The 19,512-nt window shown below is 56.7% G+C and overlaps 6 protein-coding genes across 6 annotated transcripts; 3 read left to right on the top strand and 3 right to left on the bottom strand.

Annotated features, from left to right (window-relative positions):
* Nucleotides 1-807: 807 nt before the first annotated feature.
* GGS23DRAFT_299321 (cytochrome b5) lies at nt 808-1,736 on the bottom strand. The gene is made up of 2 exons (XM_051512710.1): nt 1,643-1,736; nt 808-1,538 (listed from the first exon to the last, which is right to left on the bottom strand). The coding sequence occupies exons 1-2, from the start codon at nt 1,696-1,698 to the stop codon at nt 1,085-1,087; spliced, it is 510 nt and encodes a 169-aa protein (XP_051375694.1). The 5' UTR covers nt 1,699-1,736; the 3' UTR covers nt 808-1,084.
* Nucleotides 1,737-3,655: 1,919 nt separating this feature from the next.
* On the top strand, nt 3,656-5,455 carry GGS23DRAFT_299410 (glycosyltransferase family 15 protein). Its single transcript, XM_051512711.1, has 3 exons — nt 3,656-4,514; nt 4,612-5,050; nt 5,115-5,455. Exons 1-3 carry the CDS (start codon nt 4,003-4,005, stop codon nt 5,415-5,417), a joined length of 1,254 nt encoding a protein of 417 aa, XP_051375693.1. The 5' UTR covers nt 3,656-4,002; the 3' UTR covers nt 5,418-5,455.
* Nucleotides 5,456-6,569: 1,114 nt separating this feature from the next.
* Nucleotides 6,570-8,641, bottom strand: GGS23DRAFT_299245 (EXS-domain-containing protein). Its single transcript, XM_051512709.1, has 2 exons — nt 8,186-8,641; nt 6,570-8,098 (listed from the first exon to the last, which is right to left on the bottom strand). The coding sequence occupies exons 1-2, from the start codon at nt 8,274-8,276 to the stop codon at nt 6,816-6,818; spliced, it is 1,374 nt and encodes a 457-aa protein (XP_051375692.1). The 5' UTR covers nt 8,277-8,641; the 3' UTR covers nt 6,570-6,815.
* A 224-nt stretch (nt 8,642-8,865) lies between these two features.
* Nucleotides 8,866-10,836, top strand: GGS23DRAFT_615628 (Pex12 amino terminal region-domain-containing protein). The gene has a single exon (XM_051520725.1). It carries the CDS (start codon nt 9,149-9,151, stop codon nt 10,544-10,546), a length of 1,398 nt encoding a protein of 465 aa, XP_051375691.1. The 5' UTR covers nt 8,866-9,148; the 3' UTR covers nt 10,547-10,836.
* A 27-nt stretch (nt 10,837-10,863) lies between these two features.
* Nucleotides 10,864-14,193, bottom strand: GGS23DRAFT_552990 (uncharacterized protein). The gene is made up of 3 exons (XM_051515443.1): nt 13,489-14,193; nt 12,856-12,978; nt 10,864-12,778 (listed from the first exon to the last, which is right to left on the bottom strand). Exons 1-3 carry the CDS (start codon nt 13,507-13,509, stop codon nt 11,558-11,560), a joined length of 1,365 nt encoding a protein of 454 aa, XP_051375690.1. The 5' UTR covers nt 13,510-14,193; the 3' UTR covers nt 10,864-11,557.
* A 2,606-nt stretch (nt 14,194-16,799) lies between these two features.
* Nucleotides 16,800-18,619, top strand: GGS23DRAFT_552982 (alpha/beta-hydrolase). Its single transcript, XM_051515442.1, has 4 exons — nt 16,800-17,185; nt 17,323-17,366; nt 17,471-18,109; nt 18,317-18,619. The coding sequence occupies exons 1-4, from the start codon at nt 17,078-17,080 to the stop codon at nt 18,474-18,476; spliced, it is 951 nt and encodes a 316-aa protein (XP_051375689.1). The 5' UTR covers nt 16,800-17,077; the 3' UTR covers nt 18,477-18,619.
* The last annotated feature ends 893 nt before the right edge of the window (nt 18,620-19,512 follow it).

The raw sequence follows: 19,512 nt of genomic DNA, 5'->3' as shown, positions 1-19,512 counted from the left end.
GCAAAATTTGTTCGACTCGTCCCAAGTAATCAGTCGTTCCGCCAACAGAACATATGAGACATCCAGTCTCGACTTACACTAATACTGTCTAGCATCGTATACAACCTAGGAATGCACCGGAAGCCATCCCTGGGAAGAGTTTCGGCACAAGTGGCTTCATAGATAGCTTGCCGCCAGAAAGCAGAGACTCTAGGGATCATAGACTCTCTCTTCAAACCCAGAAGTCCGGCGGTCTGACTTTGCAGTTAGCCACTAGGTATTATAACCTTGAGACTGTCGTATCTTATGTTGGTATCAGGATCACTCTTCGGAAACTTTCTGGAAGGCGACTGGAAATGTCAGCCTAGGAATTGCTAAATGCCGCTTCTCGTTGCCCTGTTGATTCTCCGTTCTTCCCTCGGAACCCGGGACAGTAAGGAAGAGGTACGCGCCTATAGGCAGTTAGCATCCTACATTTCTCTTACGAGCTCGCCCTTCCACCTTTCGTCGTCCGTTCTCTTGTTAGAAGTCCTATGGCGGTTGGCTGAGTAGCTCCGCGATCGACGCGGTCCCATAGATGGGCAAGAGTGGGAAGGACGCCATGTGAGAGCACCTTGGCCTAGTTCAGGCGTCGCCAGTGGAGGGGTATTTTTGGGGGGGTTGGGGCTAGAGTCGATTCGAAAACCGGACTGACGAGCATCCTATTACTCTACGCCCAGAGATTCCACTGCCCTACGATCCGTATGCCCTGTGACGATGGAGATAGCCTTGCGTGCCTACTGGGCTTAGATATGCTAAAGGAGTGTAATAGTTATACGTCACCGGCATGACCTCCATACATGTATACATATGTATACGCGCGAAATAAGGGAGAGAATGGGTTCTAAGCCCGGAAATCCGATCCCGTCGTGGTAGGTCGCTACGCTTAATAAGTCACATCGACGCCAAACCTTTCAGATTGACAACAGTACCTTCCATAATGACGTGGCTAGAACGCTTCTCATCTGATAGTTTCGTAGGTGTTGTCCCTAGCATATATATCCCGCAAGAGGGCTCTGCGTGGTCGTCAATCTCTTCCTGCCCGTCCGTCAACCTGCCTTTCCCTTCAGGCATCAGCCTGGGCGACCAGCCTCCCGACCACGAGGTACTTGCTCTCAAACCTCTCCTCCCAGCCCTGGAGATTGTCCATCTCTTCGTGGCCGAGGCCGTCGAGCTTGTCGAGGGGCCCGTCGAGGTCCTTTGTGAGCATCTCCTCGTCGAAGCTCTGGCAGGCGAGGCCGCGGGAGGCATCGCGGCCAGCGAAGTTCTCGTAGGGCCCTCCGGGGCCGTAGAAGTTGCGACCGCTCGTCACGTCAAAGACGCGGCCCCGCACGGCCAGGTACACGGGCATCCCGTTGAGCCCATTGTACGGGAGTAGCGTGCGCGGCGTGAAGGTGCGGAAGACGATGGCGGGTGGCTCGCGCGGCAACGAGGCCGGGGGTGTCGGCTTGTACAGGAGGTACGTCGTGTATAGTGTGATGACGAGCAGGATCGCATTGAGCGGCGTAGCGAGGCCGACGCTGGTAGTTGGCGAGGTAGCAGTTCATTAGCCGGACGTTCCGAGGCCACGAGGATGGATAGGGGATACGCCCATTGGTAGCGGAGGCGGGTAGGGGGAACTCACTAGACTGTGGGAGCCTTTGCGGCCTCTTGGGCCACACGCTGGTTGACGTACTCCATACCTACCTGCTGCTGTCTTGTATCTTCGACTCGCCTATCCGCTAGTGTTTTAGATAATCTGCAGCGGGGTATACTCGGGAGGGTGAGTAGGAGGGTGATGGCCTGGGAGCGAGGGGGGAAGATGGGATAGAGTGTTACCTTGTCTTTTAGCCAACCTGGGCGAGAGAGCAACGGAGAGAGGTTTGGTCAGCATGGCGGGGTGTAACTATTGCGTGAGGCGGGCGAGTTGTTGGGATGGGAGGTACTTTTGTGCATACTTCCGCCTGAGCAGTCCAGGTGGCCCCCGCGCGTTGGCACCTGCGAGCCAGTCCGGACAAGTTATCCAACCATTTTAGCTGTGGGTTTTCCTGTCCTCCTTCGCAAGACTAACTGAGATTCAATCTGCAACGGCACTCTCACCCTTGGTCTTGATGCAAACGCAACTTGCTCTCCGAAATCGTGCGATATCCCCGGGTCCCTCTCGAGGCATACCTACAATGTGTACGCCTCGTCCTATCTTAGCAGGATTTTCAATTATGTCTCACAGCAGCTACCACAGTGCTCTGAGACGCTTAGGAGGGATCTGGACAGGAGGGATGTGCAGGCCGCAGATCCCGCATCCCACGTCGAAGGATGTGCCCCATTTGCGAGTCTGACATGGTGTGGGAGAAGCATGTTGCCGGCAGGTATGCGTACATACGAGTAGGGACATGGTGGGCAACTACTCATAAAATCTGGCTGTGTTCCGTTTAGGAACCTCTCTAACTCGGTATCTACACGAGTAGACGGGCAGTTGAGGTAAATATATCGTATGCGCGCAGCCGACGGATCCGCATAAGCCGGTAATCCCACCCACGGGTAGGAGGCAGGTTAGGTACTCAATATACACTTTGTTGGATTACCATCGCAACCACAACGCTTGGTTCGGTAGTGGGAGGCAGGGAGGGTGGTCAGCCTTGTCGATGTTTAAAGTAGATGCCCACATCCATCATGTATGCATGATACACACATCCTCTACGTGGCTGCAGCCGTGCCCAGCAGGATCCGGGTTGTTTCTCTCTGACCTGTTGACGTAAGTAACGCGGGCAGAGGGTAAACAGGGCAGGGTTGAGAGGGCGGTGCGGTATGTTCCATTGCGTCACAGCACGACGCAACGCAACACAACGCAACGTAAACTACCTCCCTTCGTCCCGGGACGCTGACAGCATGGCCAGGTTAATCCCCTTCAATACTGCATATCCGTAACCTACCGACGAAACCGAGCCGAGCCTCTGGCTGAAACTCTCCCGTCGACGTCCATAGGGCCGAGGTGCCAAATAGAGGAATATGAACACTAGGTAGTTACGCAAGATGATCGAAGAAAAAGACCACAGGGCGTGCTCATATACTCCGCTACAAGTGTCACCAACACTTGCGTGGTAGGTACATAATCATTACCTATAGCGGAGGTAGTTGTAGTCGGAAGGGCAGATGGCACCCTCTCAAAAACCACTCTCGAGACGAAAACATCGACCACCTCTCGTCCGCAAATCCACCTAACCCAGAATACTACCCCCGTACATCGCGAATACGTCGTGACGTCTACAAGACCATCCAGACGAGAACCAGCATCAAAGTCGTCGGCGCGCATCCCTCCATCAAGAGACGGAAACAGAAGAGGTACCAACGGAACAAAAGCAAGCACGTGCCTTACCCTCTCCACTTCGCTCTCTTTCTCTCCCCCCCCAGGCCTTCTCCCCAGTCCGACACTTCCTCACCGACAGTTTACGCTTCAAAAGTCCTGTCCAGGCTGGGATCATGGATCAGTAAGATGAGAGATTCTGGTATTCCTTTGACTCCAATCCCCACGTGTCGCGTTGCACCCCCGTTCCGTGCGGCTCAGCCCTCGACCAATTGCCTCGCAACATCGAAACCGCCTGCCAGCGTCGCCTCCCCGTCCTCTTCTCTCCTGTAGCCTGGCGATCTCTCGGGGACAAAACACATAGCCAAGCTGAGGGCCCGGCACACTTCTCACCCTCTTCGCTCCCCGTCCATTCCTTTGCTGCCTCGTTCTTTTTTTGGCCAGCGCTCTGTCTCGTCGGCAGAGTCTTATGTTCTCGTGCTCCTTCTTGCCCATTCCTCCCCCTGTCCTGCCTTTCCGAAATTCCCTGTTTCGCGTAGGCCAATCACTCGCGTGCCGGTTATCGATACCCTTCATCTTCCCGACTCTCTGTGCAGTTCGCCCGAACACAACACGCGAGATACCCTTCTATCATGTTTTGAAGAGGGCACGAGGACTGGCACACTCCCCCCTCCCTCCCTCTCCCTCCCCCTCCCCCTAATATCATGTTGCGACGGATAATACGGCCCGCGCGACGGCTGCCGGTCTGGCTCCTGCTCTCCGTCGCCTCCCCCTTTATCCTCGAAGCCGTTCTGCACGCGTGGCGGTACGCGGTGCCCCGACCCGCCAGCGAACTCGACACTCCCTTCTTCACCACGTGCCAAGAGCCCGACGTCGCTGCGAAGCGCGAGAATGCCGCCCTGGTTATGCTTGCGCGAAACCACGAGCTCACAAAAGCCAACAAGACCATCACCTCCATCGAGAAGCATTTCAACAAGTGGTTCAACTACCCCATCATCTTTCTAAACGACGATCCCTGGGATCCGAGGTTCATCGAGGTCCTCAACGAGACGTCTCGAGGACTCGCCACCTTCGAGGTCATACCGAAGCAGCAATGGACCTTTCCCGAAGGCGTCGACGTGGCGGCGGCGAAGGAGAATATCAGAGACCAGGGCCAGAGAGGGATCCCCCATGCCGGGGAGGAGGGATACCATCACATGTGCCGTTTTTATTCGGGGTAGGTTGACCGGGTTGTGCCGTCGCGGCTCAGAAGGCAGCGGCAGCTTTAGCGGCCGCCGCACCTCGTGGACAGATCAGACTAACATACGTGACAGCAAATTCTACCAGCTCGACGTCCTGAAAAAATACAAGTGGTACTGGCGGTTAGAACCTGACGTAGATTTTACCTGCGCCATCACATACGACCCCTTTGTGCAGATGGCGCGGCACAAGAAGGTGTACGGGTTTACGATCGCGCTATGGGAGGTGGGAAAGTCGTGTCCCGGCCTGTTCCGCTCCGTCTCCGACTGGAAGGAGATGATGGGCATACCCTCGACAAACCTATGGAAGGCTACGATCTCGGCCTCGTGGGTGCCGTTCCCCTTCCGACGATTTCTCAGCTGGCTACCTCACCGCGACGCCTACGGCGACGAATGGAGCCTATGCCACTATTGGAGCAACTTCGAGATTGCCGATATGGATTTCTTCCGGACCAGAGCGTACCAGGACTTGTTCGATTACCTAGACAAGAAGGGCGGTTTCTACTTTGAACGGGTAAGCCTTGGCGTCGTAAAACGATGTTCCTATCCGAGTCAGCAGCTAACGAACATTCTTATAGTGGGGTGACGCAGCGGTGCACTCGCTCGCTGTGGCGATGCTTCTGGACCCCCGGAAGGTCCACCATTTCGAGGACTTCGGATACCGACACGCCCTCCTATACCAATGTCCAGCCAACGCGCCAGGGGGCCAGCTCCCCGATTCCCCGTTGCTGGGAAGCGGTGCTTGGGCGCCGGAGATGGATCACGGAGTCGGATGCCGCTGCGAATGTGACGGTCGGACGACGTTGAATTTCCCGCCCTACTGCTTGAATAAGCTCAAGCAGCCTACCACCGTGAAGCGGCCGTGGTTCTCTTGGCTCTAGCGCCATGTTTGAACGGCCGCCGATCGGCTACACGGCGGTCAGCGCTCTCTGGCCGTCTTCCGCGTATTATCGCCTCTACTGCCTACGGCGCGCGACGCCGGCGTTGGGTAGCTGGAGCCACGAGTTGAGCCAGAACCTCAAACCCAAATTAGGGAAATAGAAGAGCATAACAGCATCGGCGCCGCCTCGCGGGGCGTTTGCGTCTTGTTTCATGCCGACGGCGTACACGTACCATGTACATACATACATATATATATAATACCCACCACCACCGTCATCGTCGTCATCGTCACCACACCTTGTCTTCATATTCAATCACATCGGGAAAAGGCGGGGGGCGGGGGCATTGGATACCCACGGGATGGCGACTTCATAGACCAGGCGAAATCAACAAGTCCGAATTATACATTTAGAGAGAGGACCAGTCCTAGCTGGTGTCTATGCGGTGCGTCGACGCGCGCAGCGCTTACACCGGGACCGTATACTACTACACACGTCTATATACCTAATCATACCCCTTTTTCGAGGAATGGGAATAGGAAACTCGATGAGTGATCATATGTCTGGTAGCCAATACCCCCGAGACGGACACGTGCAATTCTAGAATCCTACGTAAGGAAAGACCCCAATGGGATGATACAGAATCAATTCCCCCACATGCACCCGGAGACGCATGGACAGACAGGAGCTTGCATGATAGACAAGCCCGCCATCTACCCAGCGCTATCCCTGAGCCTTCTTCATGCGGCGGCCCCTAGGTGATAATGTCTATAACCGTCGCTACGTGACGCGTCCCTCTATACATAACAATAAGCCCCCCTGCCTCTCTCGGTTTGTCTTCCTCGCGCTGTTCCCCGTACGTATCCGTACGTATGTACATACACGTGTGTACGATATAAGTATATAACCGTGTTGCGCTCACGTGCGCTCAAACGCACACAATATACGCGCGCACAGCAATAGGTGTGGAGTCTAGGGGAGGAAAGGAAAGGAATGGATGTGGAAAGGAAGGGAAGAAGTGAGCATGAGAAGAAGAAATACCCGTAATGCGAATCAACGACATCGGACTATGTTGCCGAGATCGTGTTGCTGTTTTGTTTTGTGTCCGTGAATGCGCCCGAGTCTATCGCATTTATGATCCCCCCCACCCTTTTGATCCTCCATCCCCCGTTGTCGTGATTCTATCTGAGCCCATGCCCTTGCCCTTAGGCTACACACCGAGAAAAAAAACCCCCGGTTGGCTACCTGCCAATTCTCTCTTTCATATGCCTCCTAACTCCTGCTATCTTCAGTGGAGGACGTGGAGGACGGGAGGGGACGGGGCGGATGTGGAGGACGGGGGGGGAAAGGGGGGACGAGGAGGACTCTAGGAGGTAGGCACCCCCTGCCTCCTGCCTCCTAAGCGTCGTCATGATACCCCGGGGCCGGGGCATTATAATTACTATTATGATTACTGTAGTTGTCGTACTGGAAGTCGGGTAGCATGATGTCGCCGCCGGCACCCCCAGCCTCGAGCGCGCCCGTTCCTCCCCCGCCAGCGCCCGGAGACGTGCTGCGGATCCACTCGGTCTCGACGCGGAAGAAGATCCAGACCCAGCGGCGGAATACCTCGAGGACCTGGATCACGAAGATGGACCCTTCCCAGTCTGCCAAGCGCCCGAGGTGCGGGCTCAACTTCAGGCTCCACGTGCACCGCAGCGCCAGGTCCATCGCGATCACGACGTAGTATAGCCCCGCCGGCCCGACGTGTAGGCGCCGGCGTAGACCAAACGGCTTCTCTGCCCCAGCCATCGCTCGGGCCGGGCCTTCGCGCGCCGCCGCAGCGACGTCCTCGAATAGCATCAGGTCCCAGTCCTTGGCCACATCCCAGTAGAAGCTGTAGAGAGAATTGACGAGGCAAGCAACCACCCAGGCGCGGTAGTAGCCGCTGGCAACTACGGGCGGCGACAGGGATGGGTCGGCGGTGGCGGCGCTCCGCTGCTGTAGCGCGCTGAAGATGACGACGGGGAAGGCGGTCGCGTACTTGAGCGCGTTGGCGAGGTGCTGGCCGCCCCAGCCGGAGGAAGAGGGCGACGCGTCGCCGGAGCGGCCGCGACGCACGCGGACGTACTCGATGAGGCACTGGCGGAAGCGGATGAGGTAGGGCAGGGCGAGGACGCAGGGTACGGCGAGGGAGCCGCCGCAGGCGCGGTCGGGGCGGGCGGAGGCGGAGCGGCCGTCGGGGCGGAAGAACATGCAGAGCGCGACGAAGAAGTCGGCGAGGACCTTGGCGTAGCTCGTGAGCACGTCGGCGAGGAGGATGTCGCCGAACTTGCCGTCCTTGGTCTCCGCGAGGCCGCCGACGGCGATGCGGCGGAGCATCGAGCGGAGGCGCGACCGCCCCGAGTGCGAGAAGCGGCGGAGGAAGAAGGGCGCGAGGAAGAGCAGCACGGGCAGCGCGAGCAGGTACGCGATCGGCAGCCAGCCCCAAGCAAGCACGCGCCCCGAGTCGCCGTGCGTGAAGGCCCAGAAGACGAGCAGGGAGAAGGCGAACAGGGCCGAGAGGGCGGTGGCGAGGCGGTAGGTTGACAGGTGGTGCGACGGATGGTGCGCCGAGGGCCGGCCGGGGTACCGAATCAGCGCGGGCACGTCGATGCCGATGAAGTCGAGGTAGTGAAGGTTGACGCCCCAGGCCCAGACGGCTGTTGCAGAAGTAGAAGTTGGTCAGAATTTCAAACTCCATATATACATACACGGTCACCGATATGGGCGAAGGATAGACTACATACCTAGCACGACGATGAGGGCGACGCGGTACGGCAGAGGAAAAGCCAAGCTGAGGGAGTCGAGCTCCGGCTCAACAGCTGGGTCACCGTCCATGGTCTAGTAGGGGGCCCGGGATAGGCATCGAGAACTCCGTCTTGACGAGTGAAGCCGACGAGCGGCGGAATCTTGGTTGCGAATTGGGTTGTGGGTGGGCAGCCGGGAATGGCATGTGTAACTACTCTTTCATCGAGCGACAGACGGAGTGGGATAGAAGGAGGGAGCTGGATGGTGCGCGTTGCAAATTGTTGCAGGTGCAAGTTATGGTGAGGATTGTCGGGATAGAACAATTCACGAGTTGGAACAGGGGTTGCGTACATGCCAGATTATACGTGATACGCAGCACCGCATAGACAGATACTACACTCTATGCCATACAAGTGCAATATCGCAGCCAAGGATATTATTCCACTGAATCGCGTAGTGGACTAACAGATTTTGTGTATTTGGCACACCAACGACGTCACCCCGGTCACGGACACTGCAGAGGGAACAATACTGTAACCACCAGCTGGCACCACCCCCTGGGCAGCCGACATCCCCTGGCCCTCATTGGCAGGCCGGCAGAGCTGGGGTGGGGCGCATTCATCTAACCGCTAATGGCAACTGCCAGCCCGGTCGCCGAGGTCCAAGCTAGAAATGGGCGGGAACTTCTGACCCTCGTATATTTTGGTCCTTGCTCTCGTCTTCAACAACCGAGATCACGACTCCGGTACTCCATCGCGCGTGAGTTCTGCATACGATTCTGTCTCGGCAATCAAATATCCAGAAACGAAACAATAAATCTCGATACTATGGACATGTAAAGCCAGCCGAGTTCTGGCGTGCCATTCCGGCTTCGAGCAACACGACCAACCACCGACCTAGCTAACTGCCCACGCCTTAACCTACCCGTCTGCCGATCCGTCTGCTTCGCCTCGACCGCAACCATGGCGTCGTCCGACAGTCCCGCGCCCCTCCCCTCCCCCGTTGCCTCCTCCTCCCTCGCTCCATCCGCCTCGGACGCGCCGTCAACCGCCCCGACATCCTCGCCGTACCCGTACGCCTTCGCGCCGGACGTGATCCGCGCGCACCAGAAGGACGCCTATTTCCAGGGGCTCCTGACGAGCCAGCTGTCGGACCTGCACCGGCGGCTGCTCGGGGCGCGGTCGGCGCACGCCTGGGCCGCCGAGTCGCGCAGCCTCGCCGACCTGCTGTACCTGTGCCTGACGACGCTGCCGGGGAACCGCACGCTCGGCGAGGAGTACTGCGACCTGGTGCAGGTGGAGGCGCACCGCGCGCCGCGCCGCGGCCGCGACGACCGCGACGGCGACGGCCCGGCCGGCGTCGCCACCCCGCTGCCCTCGCTCCGCCGCCGCGCCGCCTACATCGCCGGCAGCATCCTCGTGCCCTACGGGCTCGCGCGCCTCCTGCCCCGCATCCGGGCCCGCATACGCGCGCGCCTGCAGCGGAACCTGGGGCTCTCGCCGGCGGGCCAGGCCGAGCCCGACGACGGGGACGCCGACGCGGCGGCGTCGCCGACGTCGTCGTCGTCCACGCTCAAGTGCCAGCCCTCGTGGCGCGTCGCCCGCGCGTCGACCTCGACCTGGTCGTACCGCGTGCAGTCGTACCTGCTGGCGAACCTGGCCTCGCTCACGTCCGAGGCGCACGTGCACGCGGCCGGGCTCGCGCTCTTCTACTTCACCGGCTCCTACTACGAGCTCGCGAAGCGGCTCACCGGCCTGCGCTACGTCTTCGCCAGCCGGCCCGACGCCGCCGCCGCCGACGCCGCCCACCCGGCCGCCGACCGCGCCGGCTACGAGCTGCTCGGCCTCCTGCTCGTCGTCCAGATGGCCGTCCAGGGCTACCTCCACGTGCGCTCGACGCTCGCCTCCTTCTCCTCCTCCTCCCTGTCCGTCCCGCCCTCGCCCACCGCCGCCGGCCGCAGCCGCGCCGGCAGCGTCGTCCAGCTCCCGCTCGACGACGCCTCCAACACCCTCCTCCTCGCTCCCTCCTCCGCCCCCGGCTCCGCCTCGGCCCGCCTCAGCCTGCCCCAGCTCACCCACACCCCGCCCTTGCCGCCGCCCCCCATGGGCTCGGGCGGCGCCGGCCGCAGCCGCGCGCGCTACGACCTCGCCGACGCCGAGGCGCTGCGCTGGATCCACGGCGCCCAGCAGCGCCGCTGCACCCTCTGCCTCGAGGACCTCCGCGACCCCGCGGCCACCCCCTGCGGCCACGTCTTCTGCTGGACCTGCATCGCCGACTGGGTCCGCGAGAAGCCCGAATGCCCCCTATGTCGTCGAGGCGCCCTCGTCCAACACGTCCTCCCGCTACGGGCCGTGCGGTAGAGTGGCGCCCCGACTGCTGTCTCATGACGAGGAGTAGATGTGGGGAGAGGAGAGGATGTCGCTTGGGACGCTGACTGGGTCGTAGGATGCTGTTTTGGTATGCTGCTATTGATATAGGAGGATGGCAGAAGTTGCGGATGAGATTAGTGTGCTACTATCCATACATCATTAGAAAGCTCGTGGAAGGGAAGGCGTGAAAGGAGTCACGACTTCCTATAAGATAGTCGGATATTGTAGAACTGTGTATGTACCTAACGAAGATAGAATGACATATAGCATCACGGCGTTGGGCGGGGGGGGGGGGGGGTTGATGAGGATTTCACCGAAGTAATTCATCTTGTTCCAGCTAAATTATCTAGATCCCATCATCCTAGATACAATTCATGTTCCGTCAGCCAAGGAAACATATTAGCAAGGAAGCCCATTACCCGCCCTCGAGCCCCCCATATCCCCCCAACCTTTCCTAAGCATACAGATAAACAAGACATAGCGTTCGGGAATGATACACATCTAAAAAGCGTACACAAGGCGGGTTAGCTAGACGAGTGCGGTAAGTGCGTGAGCGCGTAACCGACACGGCCGACAACAGAAACCCCAACCATATCCGACCAGCCGAAAAGACAAGACACTATTGGAAACACTTCGCTGCTCTATGAAGCTCCAAGTCCAGCTCAGAAGCAGCAAAATATTAGGGGGGAAACAAAAGAGAGAGAGATGAGGTAGTGAACGGAAGAAAAGTCAAAGTGTGTCCCGCCTCACGCCCCTACCACCAACAGATCAGATATCCATGTTTCTTTTTTACCTGTCTTTCTGTCCGTCCCTTCCCGCGTCCCACGCCTGAGGTATCATGTTCCCGAATGCAACCCGTTATCACGAACGCCATCCCTTTTACTACACTTGATTGGCTCCAGGACTTGATCCCATTCCAACGGCTCGAGACGCTTCGATGCTTTCCTTCGATGTGTTTGTGTGTTTCTTTTTTTGTTTTTTTTTTTTCGTGTGCCTCGGGTATTAGGCGTCGGCGTCCACATCGATAGAGAATAAGACGATCTCTCCCCGGTCGTTACGACGCATCCGCAGTGATCGCCATAACTCCTTCTCCTCCGTTACCTTACCCAAGCTAGTACCGGAAGAGGATCGCTCCCGATGGTATTTCTTCAGAGCCTTGTTGACACTGCAACCGCGTTCACTCTCCGGTCCTTTGTTGCAGAGACTCAGGAAGAGATCGGACCGAGGCCGGTAAAGGATCATCTGGCCGGATTCTCCATCCTTCTCGTCGCCGGATTTCGCTCGATACTCTATCAGTTTTGGTGCCTTCTCGGAGCTGGACCGATGGTGATGCCGGCTCTTCTTTTCTTTCTTCTCCTTATCCGACGAATGCCTTCGCTTCTTGGAGACCTTGGACTTCGATGCGCCCGACAGGAAAGCCTTTAGGCCGCCGCTCAGGGAAGTGTCTGATTCCCTAGGCTTCGGTGCTTTGGTATGTTTTGTCTTCTTAATGGGGCTCACGGGCGAGTTCTCTCGAGCGTCGCCTCCCGAATAATCAGGGGACGGAGGGAACTGAGGCGGGCGCATGAGACGGTTGAGGCCACCGGTCAAGCCCGAATGCAGGACAGCCGGCGCATCAGTCATCACTTGATCTCCGGGTGTCGCCTCAATGTTTAGCGTTCCGGGTGTCGAGATGTGTAGTCGCTTACGCTTCTTATCCTTCTTTACTTGGCGATCGGTATCGTCGGTACTTCTTCGCTGACTTTTGGGGGCCGGTGTCTTGAATCCGGCAGCGGGAAGAGGAGCGGGATCGTGGGCCATGGCCCCATTGTCCACCATATACCCAGTCGGGTCCACGTAATCGTCACCAGCATCCTCATCCTGGTCGAATCGAATAAGCCGCCGACCGCCACTAGGTGGCGGCACCGGACTGAAGTACTGTTGCACGTCGACGGTAGATGCGGCCGGTGTCTGATCCACCAAGAAGTCGAAAACATTGACATTCACATCGTCGACAGCGGGCGGAGGAGTGGGCGCTTCCGGTGGCAGATGAGCGGCCTCCTGGTCGTGGTCGTCCGAGTCATGAATCTGATACTTGTAGGCCTCGTACTCCTCGGTTACGTCCTCGACGTATGCGTTGCGTGCCATGGTGTTCGATCTAGCCGGCGGCTCAGGGTTGTTTGGTTTCTTCCTCTTCGGATTATAGAGCGAACCCTGGTATTTTTGCTCTTCTGTTATGCAGCTCTAAGTCGCGGGTGTTGTTAGATCAACGGACTTGACTTGCCACGGCGGTCAGATGGGGGTTTTTTTTGGCGACCTACAGTATGCGCGCGGTACTCTGTTCCGGGGAAGTGGACCATACAATCAATGCAGGTGAAGGTAGCGCCGCGACAACGATTTCTGTGTGGGTCAAGTTTCTTCTTGGTTAAAACATCATCGCATATCTGTGGGTGGAAAGCGGTAGAAGGTTAGATGGCCATAGTCCGATGCAAGAAGAAGGGGACCGTCGATTAAGAAATGCAAGAAGAGAGCGCGGGCGAAGGTCATTGGGTTTCAGGGGGCGTGTGTTTTATCTGGTTGGAGGGGCAGAGGGGTGAAGAGAGATCAGGAGACGAGAATTGGGGAGCATCGGGATCCAATAGCATCAATGGTATGGGAGGGGAGGGCAGATATGAACAGGGGTTCGGTCGTTGGGTGTGAAGGATGGTGGATGGTCAATGCCAAGCAGAGGTGTGTGGATTGTGGGTGGTGACCAGAGGATGGCGCAAGGAATCTGAAGGGGTAGCGCAACGCGAAGCGTCGTGTGTTGCGCCGAGTCGAGATACGACTTGCGGAAGGGAGGGTTGGGGTCGAGAGGGCGTGACGACGGGCAGCCCTGGCCGCGACGCCAGGCACATCGGAATGGACATCTCTTTTTATTTTTTAATTATAGAGGAAATTGGAACATCGCGTACCTCACACGAGAAGGAGACCATTGTCTCTGACTGGTCTAAATCGCGATGCGCTGTCGGATAGCAGGGGATGCCGATTGGCGTAACTGCACGATTACTTGCGTATCTGCCGCTATGAGTGGTCGAGTGCTATTATTGTTGATATTTGTTTTCCTTGTGTTTTTGATCTTTGGCTCGATCTTGATAGACTCCTTCGCCTCTGGGGGGTTGCAGATAGCAGTGTGTTCGCGTAAGCAGGCAGAGTCGGGATACGAATAGGATCAACAAGAGCCGATGGGAGCAAAGAGGGGGGGCGGACGGCCGGGAGTTTCTGTAGAATTGCCTAGATAAGAACGAGACAGTACCACGCAGTGCACCGTTGTATATGGTCGTATATGGTGTGGTAGGAGTAAGTAATAATAGATCGATGGGGATAGAGACGCCCTTGATTGGTGCGGCGGTATCACTATTAGCGTCTGGAATGACAGCCAGGCTCCCCGAGAGGATTTTGTCTTCGAGAGATGAACACAAAATGCGCAGTGATGGCTGTTATTGTTGTCGTAGAAACGCCCGTATGTCCTGACGCAGGTCGCCTCGTGCAGCAATGCGACTGTTGTGCAACTCGGCCACGGTCACGGTCTAGGGAGCACAGAGAGAGAGAGGGAAGCAGGTGAGCTAGGTGGTAATGGTATCGTAACGATGGATGCGTGTGTGCGTGTGTGCGTGCGTGTGCGTGTACGTATGCGGGATATGCGGTTTGTGCACGTCCGGAGAGGGTGAGGAATAAGCACCTAGTTCAAAACCCCGTCCGCCGGGGTGGCTGAGTATGGAGAGACAAGAGCAGGTCTGCTGGTTGCTCGCTGCCCCGAGTCAAGTCGAGGATGGAGAGGCCCCAAGATTCTTCAGTTTTTATTATTAGATGTGCTGGTTTCAGGAACCCGCAGAGGAGGGGGGGGTCGATAGTCGATCACACCTGGGGTAATTCGACCGTCGGCTGCGCAGGATGCCGTCAAGCTATGGGTATCCCAGCGATAGCGGGTCGGAAGGGAAGAGTCGAGGGGAGGGGCTGAGCTGAGCTGAGATGAATTGGGTCTGCCGAGGAGGAGACAAGGCACGGCCGAGTCTTTTAAGGACAGAATTGACGAGGTGGATATGGAAGAGTGACAGACCAGACAGAGTCGAGGACGGCCGACGACGGTCAGAACGAGCGCGAGTGGGAGGCTGAGAGCGGCGGAGGAGAGTGAGATGTTGAGTTGTCCAGCAGGATGAGTCAGTGCGTGATCTCGTTGCAAACGGACCGCTGAATGAGTGGTGGTGGATAGACGCCCGTGATGCTCGTCGTGCTTGAATTTTTTTTTCTTTCCTGTTATTCCATTTGAAAATAAGCGAAGCTGGATTTAAACGAGTAAGGCGCGCGCAATGTGCGACTATGCACCTGCCTTGCTGGTTGTTTTTCTTTTTCTTGCTTACTCTCTCTCTCCCTCTCTTTTTTTTCCGTCTCGGCTGGACCAGACCAATAGTGGAGGGGCAGGCTGACCTTGCTCTGGCTGCGAGGTTCGGCTTGCCCCCAACTATACCCCCAATTATGCGCGCGCGTTCAGGGCTTTACTATAGGTGTGGGGTTTCCACGCGTACCTGACGTGCCTAACTTACTACCCAAGGTACCTAGCCCGGGCCCAGGCAGCGAACCCTGCGTTATGCGCCAACAACATCGTGAGGCATTACGCATGTGGCTGATACTCATAGGCGTCAACAGCCAGTCGCCAAAAAAAGAAAAGAAATACCTGAGCAGGAGCAGCAGAAGCAGCAATAATCAAATATGTCGTCCTGGCGGATACCCGTGCAATAAAGCAGAGAACCGGTAGTAGCCTCCATATCAGTTCTAGATCCCTGCCGTACCATCATGACGCGATTTGACAAGGAGAGGAGAAAAGTCGAGTAGACTAAGCACCTGAAAGTATAGTATTCCACCGGGGAAGACAGGCCGGTATCTCTCGGACCGACAAGAACGGGCATAGCGTTGTCGTCTATTTGGCTCTCCCAACCGGGCTCAGCCACCCGGCTAGCGACTTCATCAACCTGACATGTCTAGGTTTATATAGCTGTAGAGATACCCGAAACACCCCGGCACAGAAAACTACCAGGTACCTACCTCATACGTGTTAGGGTGGCGGAAGCTACCTAAATCAACGAAACCTTTCGCTATCGGAGGTATTTAGGTACAACAGAAGGACTCAAGTATGGCCTAAGGGGGTTCAGGTACCTCTTCTTAGCCTGCCCCTCAGCTCTATGACGAGACCGCCACACGACCCAGACCGGTAAGAACAACACACGATAAACGTCGGGTACGAATGTATGTGTGCATCCATCCATCTACCTGTAGGTAGTTACCTATATGCGTAAGTACCTCCCGTGCATGCATACAGGCAGACAACCAGGTTATTAGGCGGGCAGGAATGAGGCAAGAGGCGCCCGTAGGCAGGAGATAGAAGTACCTAACATTGGGAGGTTACCTAGGTGGGTACATCCGCTAGGAGAGGTAGCTATTAGAAGGCACCTAGGTACCTTCTAAGGTAGAAGGGATGTCTACAACGGGGGGAAGGAAAAGGAAAGGGGGTGGTCAAGTCTCGGAGAGGGGCAACTGGACCTCGCGTGGGCGACTGCGGTTTCTGCCAGATCCAATCCGGGTGCGATTCGAGCTTCATCCAACCGCGATCCCAAATCCGACGCACAATCTCGTCCAGTCTCTTGCCGTCGCAAACCCTCGGCCTACCACCGCCTATATCTGTAGCCATCGTATCGTCCGCCAGCGCCCACCACAGCCTACCACCGCTATCCACCAAGACCGCCCAGAATCCACCACATCTCATAGGTGGGTAAGTCTACCCGAATCCGCCCACGGCTGGATCGCCAGGGCTGCGCAGTGTAGCGCGGTACGTAACGGTGCGTGTGTGCAGATTCCGCCTCACGGAAATAGGTGCATCCATATTTGCACACGCACCAATGCCTGTACGTGCGCGTGCGTATGTGTTAGCTACGTGTGTGTAGGCAGGCAGGTGAGAAATCCTACGACAGCTCTTCTATACCTACACATACACCATCCGACCACCGCCTATATACGCTTACATCTGTGGTGTGCTGGATGCTAGAGTCGAGACGACAGCGGAAGCGGAAGAAGAGAGAGACGGACGACCGCCTGAGAAGTACGTCTACCAATGGACGGCCTGAAGCTGCTCTCCACCCTCCTGGACGCCCATGCACGTCTCCTGACCAGCTACCAAAACAGACGAGAACTACGTGCGAATTCGAATGGAACTACCTAAACCGGTCACCTACTAGTCTCGTACTATCCTCCCTCGTCCGTACTCCTTCTCCTATCCCCCCAACTGTTTCATGTTCGTGTATGGATCTGACAGCATAACCAGTACCAATATATCCATACCCATACCCTTACCTTGTTGAGGTTGATCCCGAAGAACCCTTAGCAACACTCCGCTAGTCCACGCCCATACATATCTATCCTTTTTGCTCGCTTCCTTCCCTTCCTTTACCGAGGAGAGGGAAAAAAAAGTAATAAATAATAATCGAGACGGCAGAATTGCTCTTCTAGGCCATGTCTCCTCCCGGAGCATCATTGCCACAACCAAGCTACCTGGAGCAAACCGTCTCGCTCCTCAGCACCGTGGCCGCTTATATGCGCTTGCCTGCTCTGGCCTCCACGGTATGCCTTCGCGCTCATCCTCCTTCGGTTCTTCAGCCTCATCTGCCAGCTCGATCTTCGCTCGCGCATGTCGACACACACAAATCGCCATCTCCAAACGCTGCCGGGCCGCAGCCGAGCTAACAAATGCTACCCAGGGTGTTGCCGCCGTCTTGACCACCCTGCTCTACTTCAAGCAGAAGTGAGTGCCCAGCGCCACCCCCCCTTTACACACCTCCCCGGCCCCCATTTGAGCCATCGTCCGTTGCAACAGCTAACCACCACAACCCTCACCCCACTTTGCAGAGCCCTGATCTACCCGTCGCACATGCCCCCAAATTCTCGGACAGACGTGCCTCGACCTTCGCAATACGGCATCAAGGACTTCGAAGAGCTGGTCATACCCACCGACGATGGCGAGAAACTGTCGGCCTTCTATATTCGAGCGCCGAAACGCGGCCTCCACTCTAACTGTACCATTCTGATGTTCCACGGCAATGCCGGCAACATTGGGCACCGACTGCCGATCGCGCGTATGCTGCTCAACTACATCGGCTGCAATGTCTTCATGCTCGAGTATCGAGGCTATGGCTTGTCGACGGGCGAGCCCGACGAGAAGGGGATCACGCTTGACGCTCAGACTGCCCTGACGTACCTACGAGAGCGAGCCGAAACGAGAGACCATAAGCTTATCGTCTATGGGCAAAGCTTGGGAGGCGCCGTCAGCATCAAGTTGGTCTCTAAAAACCAGAACGCGGGGGACATCGTCGGCCTGGTCCTCGAGAACACCTTTCTCTCCATGCGATCATTAATTCCTTCGGTCATACCCCCAGCCAAGTACTTGACTATGCTGTGCCATCAAGTCTGGTCGAGCGAGACCACGCTGCCATCCATCACCGAGGTTCCCATCCTGTTCTTAAGCGGTCTCCAAGACGAGATAGTCCCGTAAGCAAACCCCACCATATCCACCACCCATCCATCCCCTCTCGAGAGACCGCGCATGTGATGATTTTAAACAACCATCCACAAAACATGAGCTCGGATTCGAGCGCGGATTTACACTGTTCCCTGATATCACGCGGCCTCTGGGGCTTGGCATGTCTTACCCGTGCACGTTCGGCCAACGTGTAAGCTAACTCGATCTTGTCTCAGACCCTCCCACATGCGAAGGCTGTTCGAATTAGCCACTACACCTACCAAGATATGGAAGCCTCTCCCCGGTGGCGATCACAATTCCAGTGTACTAGAAGAAGGATACTTCGAAGCCATATCGGATTTTGTGTCCGACGTTGCCGGAGACGAGAAACGATGAGGTTAGGAACTGCCGAAGGGTCGGCGCCACGCTCGCAACCCTCTGCCCAGGACAATACCGTCATCGCCACATCACAAGCTCCCTTAATCCTACGAGATACCCCCCATCCCCTCGCGCCGCGTTGCGTAAAGGGTTCTACTATAGACCATTAGTTAGTATAATGACGAGTGTACATATAATGAACTATTGGCTTTCTGCTGACTGTGAAACGTACCTATATTTCTGTGAGGGAAGTTAAATCATTTGTCCCCTGTCGCGCTCTAGAACCGGTTCTCCACCTCCTCTCGATCCCAGGGAGGTGGTAACGTGTTTCTAAGGTCGTGTCAATGGTGAAACTGGCGGCTAAATGCATCGGGCACGAGCGAGTTCAGGCAAGTCCTTAATCAACGAGAAGTCACCTCCGTCAGTGTGTTGGGCTCTAACGTTTATCACGGAGCTCTATTCGGACTCACACTTGTCGGGCGTTCTATTCCCTCCCACCGGAGCTCCGCTTCCGAAAAGGGTTCGTAAGTAAACTGTCACGGCAAAGGCCATCATAAGATTGGTCAAGCCAGACCAACGCGAGTGAACTTCCTTCGGAGCCCAAGTCCGATTTCCTTCCTCGGCAGTATACGCACTAACCGGCGGGTAGCTTTCGACACTAACCGCCCCGCCCCCATGCGAGTAGCCGAAATGTGATGCTTATGAGGCCAATTGCTACTGATGCGCGACAAGTTGTGAATGCTGTTGGGGCTTCGAGGGCACACCGACCCGCCCGAGTAGAGTCGTGTGGCATGGCTATGCCCCATCGCAATGTGGCCGTGCAACCCATTGCCTACGGACAAAGGCGTAGCATATTCATCACCAGTTATCCGCAAATAATTATGGCTAAGACAGTTTCCATGAGGGTGATAGCGAGATCCCGTATGTCAGCTACCAAGATTACACTGGAATGCAGTGGCCTACAATCTTCAGGCCATATCGGGTCGCCTAGAACTCCTCTACGCCGAACTTCGTTGCCATCGTCACCCCTAGCTAGCAGGAAGAGGCCCAGAAC

This window comes from Durotheca rogersii (assembly GCF_024521655.1).
Source record: "Durotheca rogersii strain YMJ 92031201 chromosome Unknown GGS23scaffold_3, whole genome shotgun sequence".
Lineage (NCBI taxonomy): Eukaryota > Fungi > Ascomycota > Sordariomycetes > Xylariales > Xylariaceae > Durotheca > Durotheca rogersii.
Note: the sequence above shows the minus strand (reverse complement) of the source record. Positions and strands in the feature narration are given on the sequence as shown.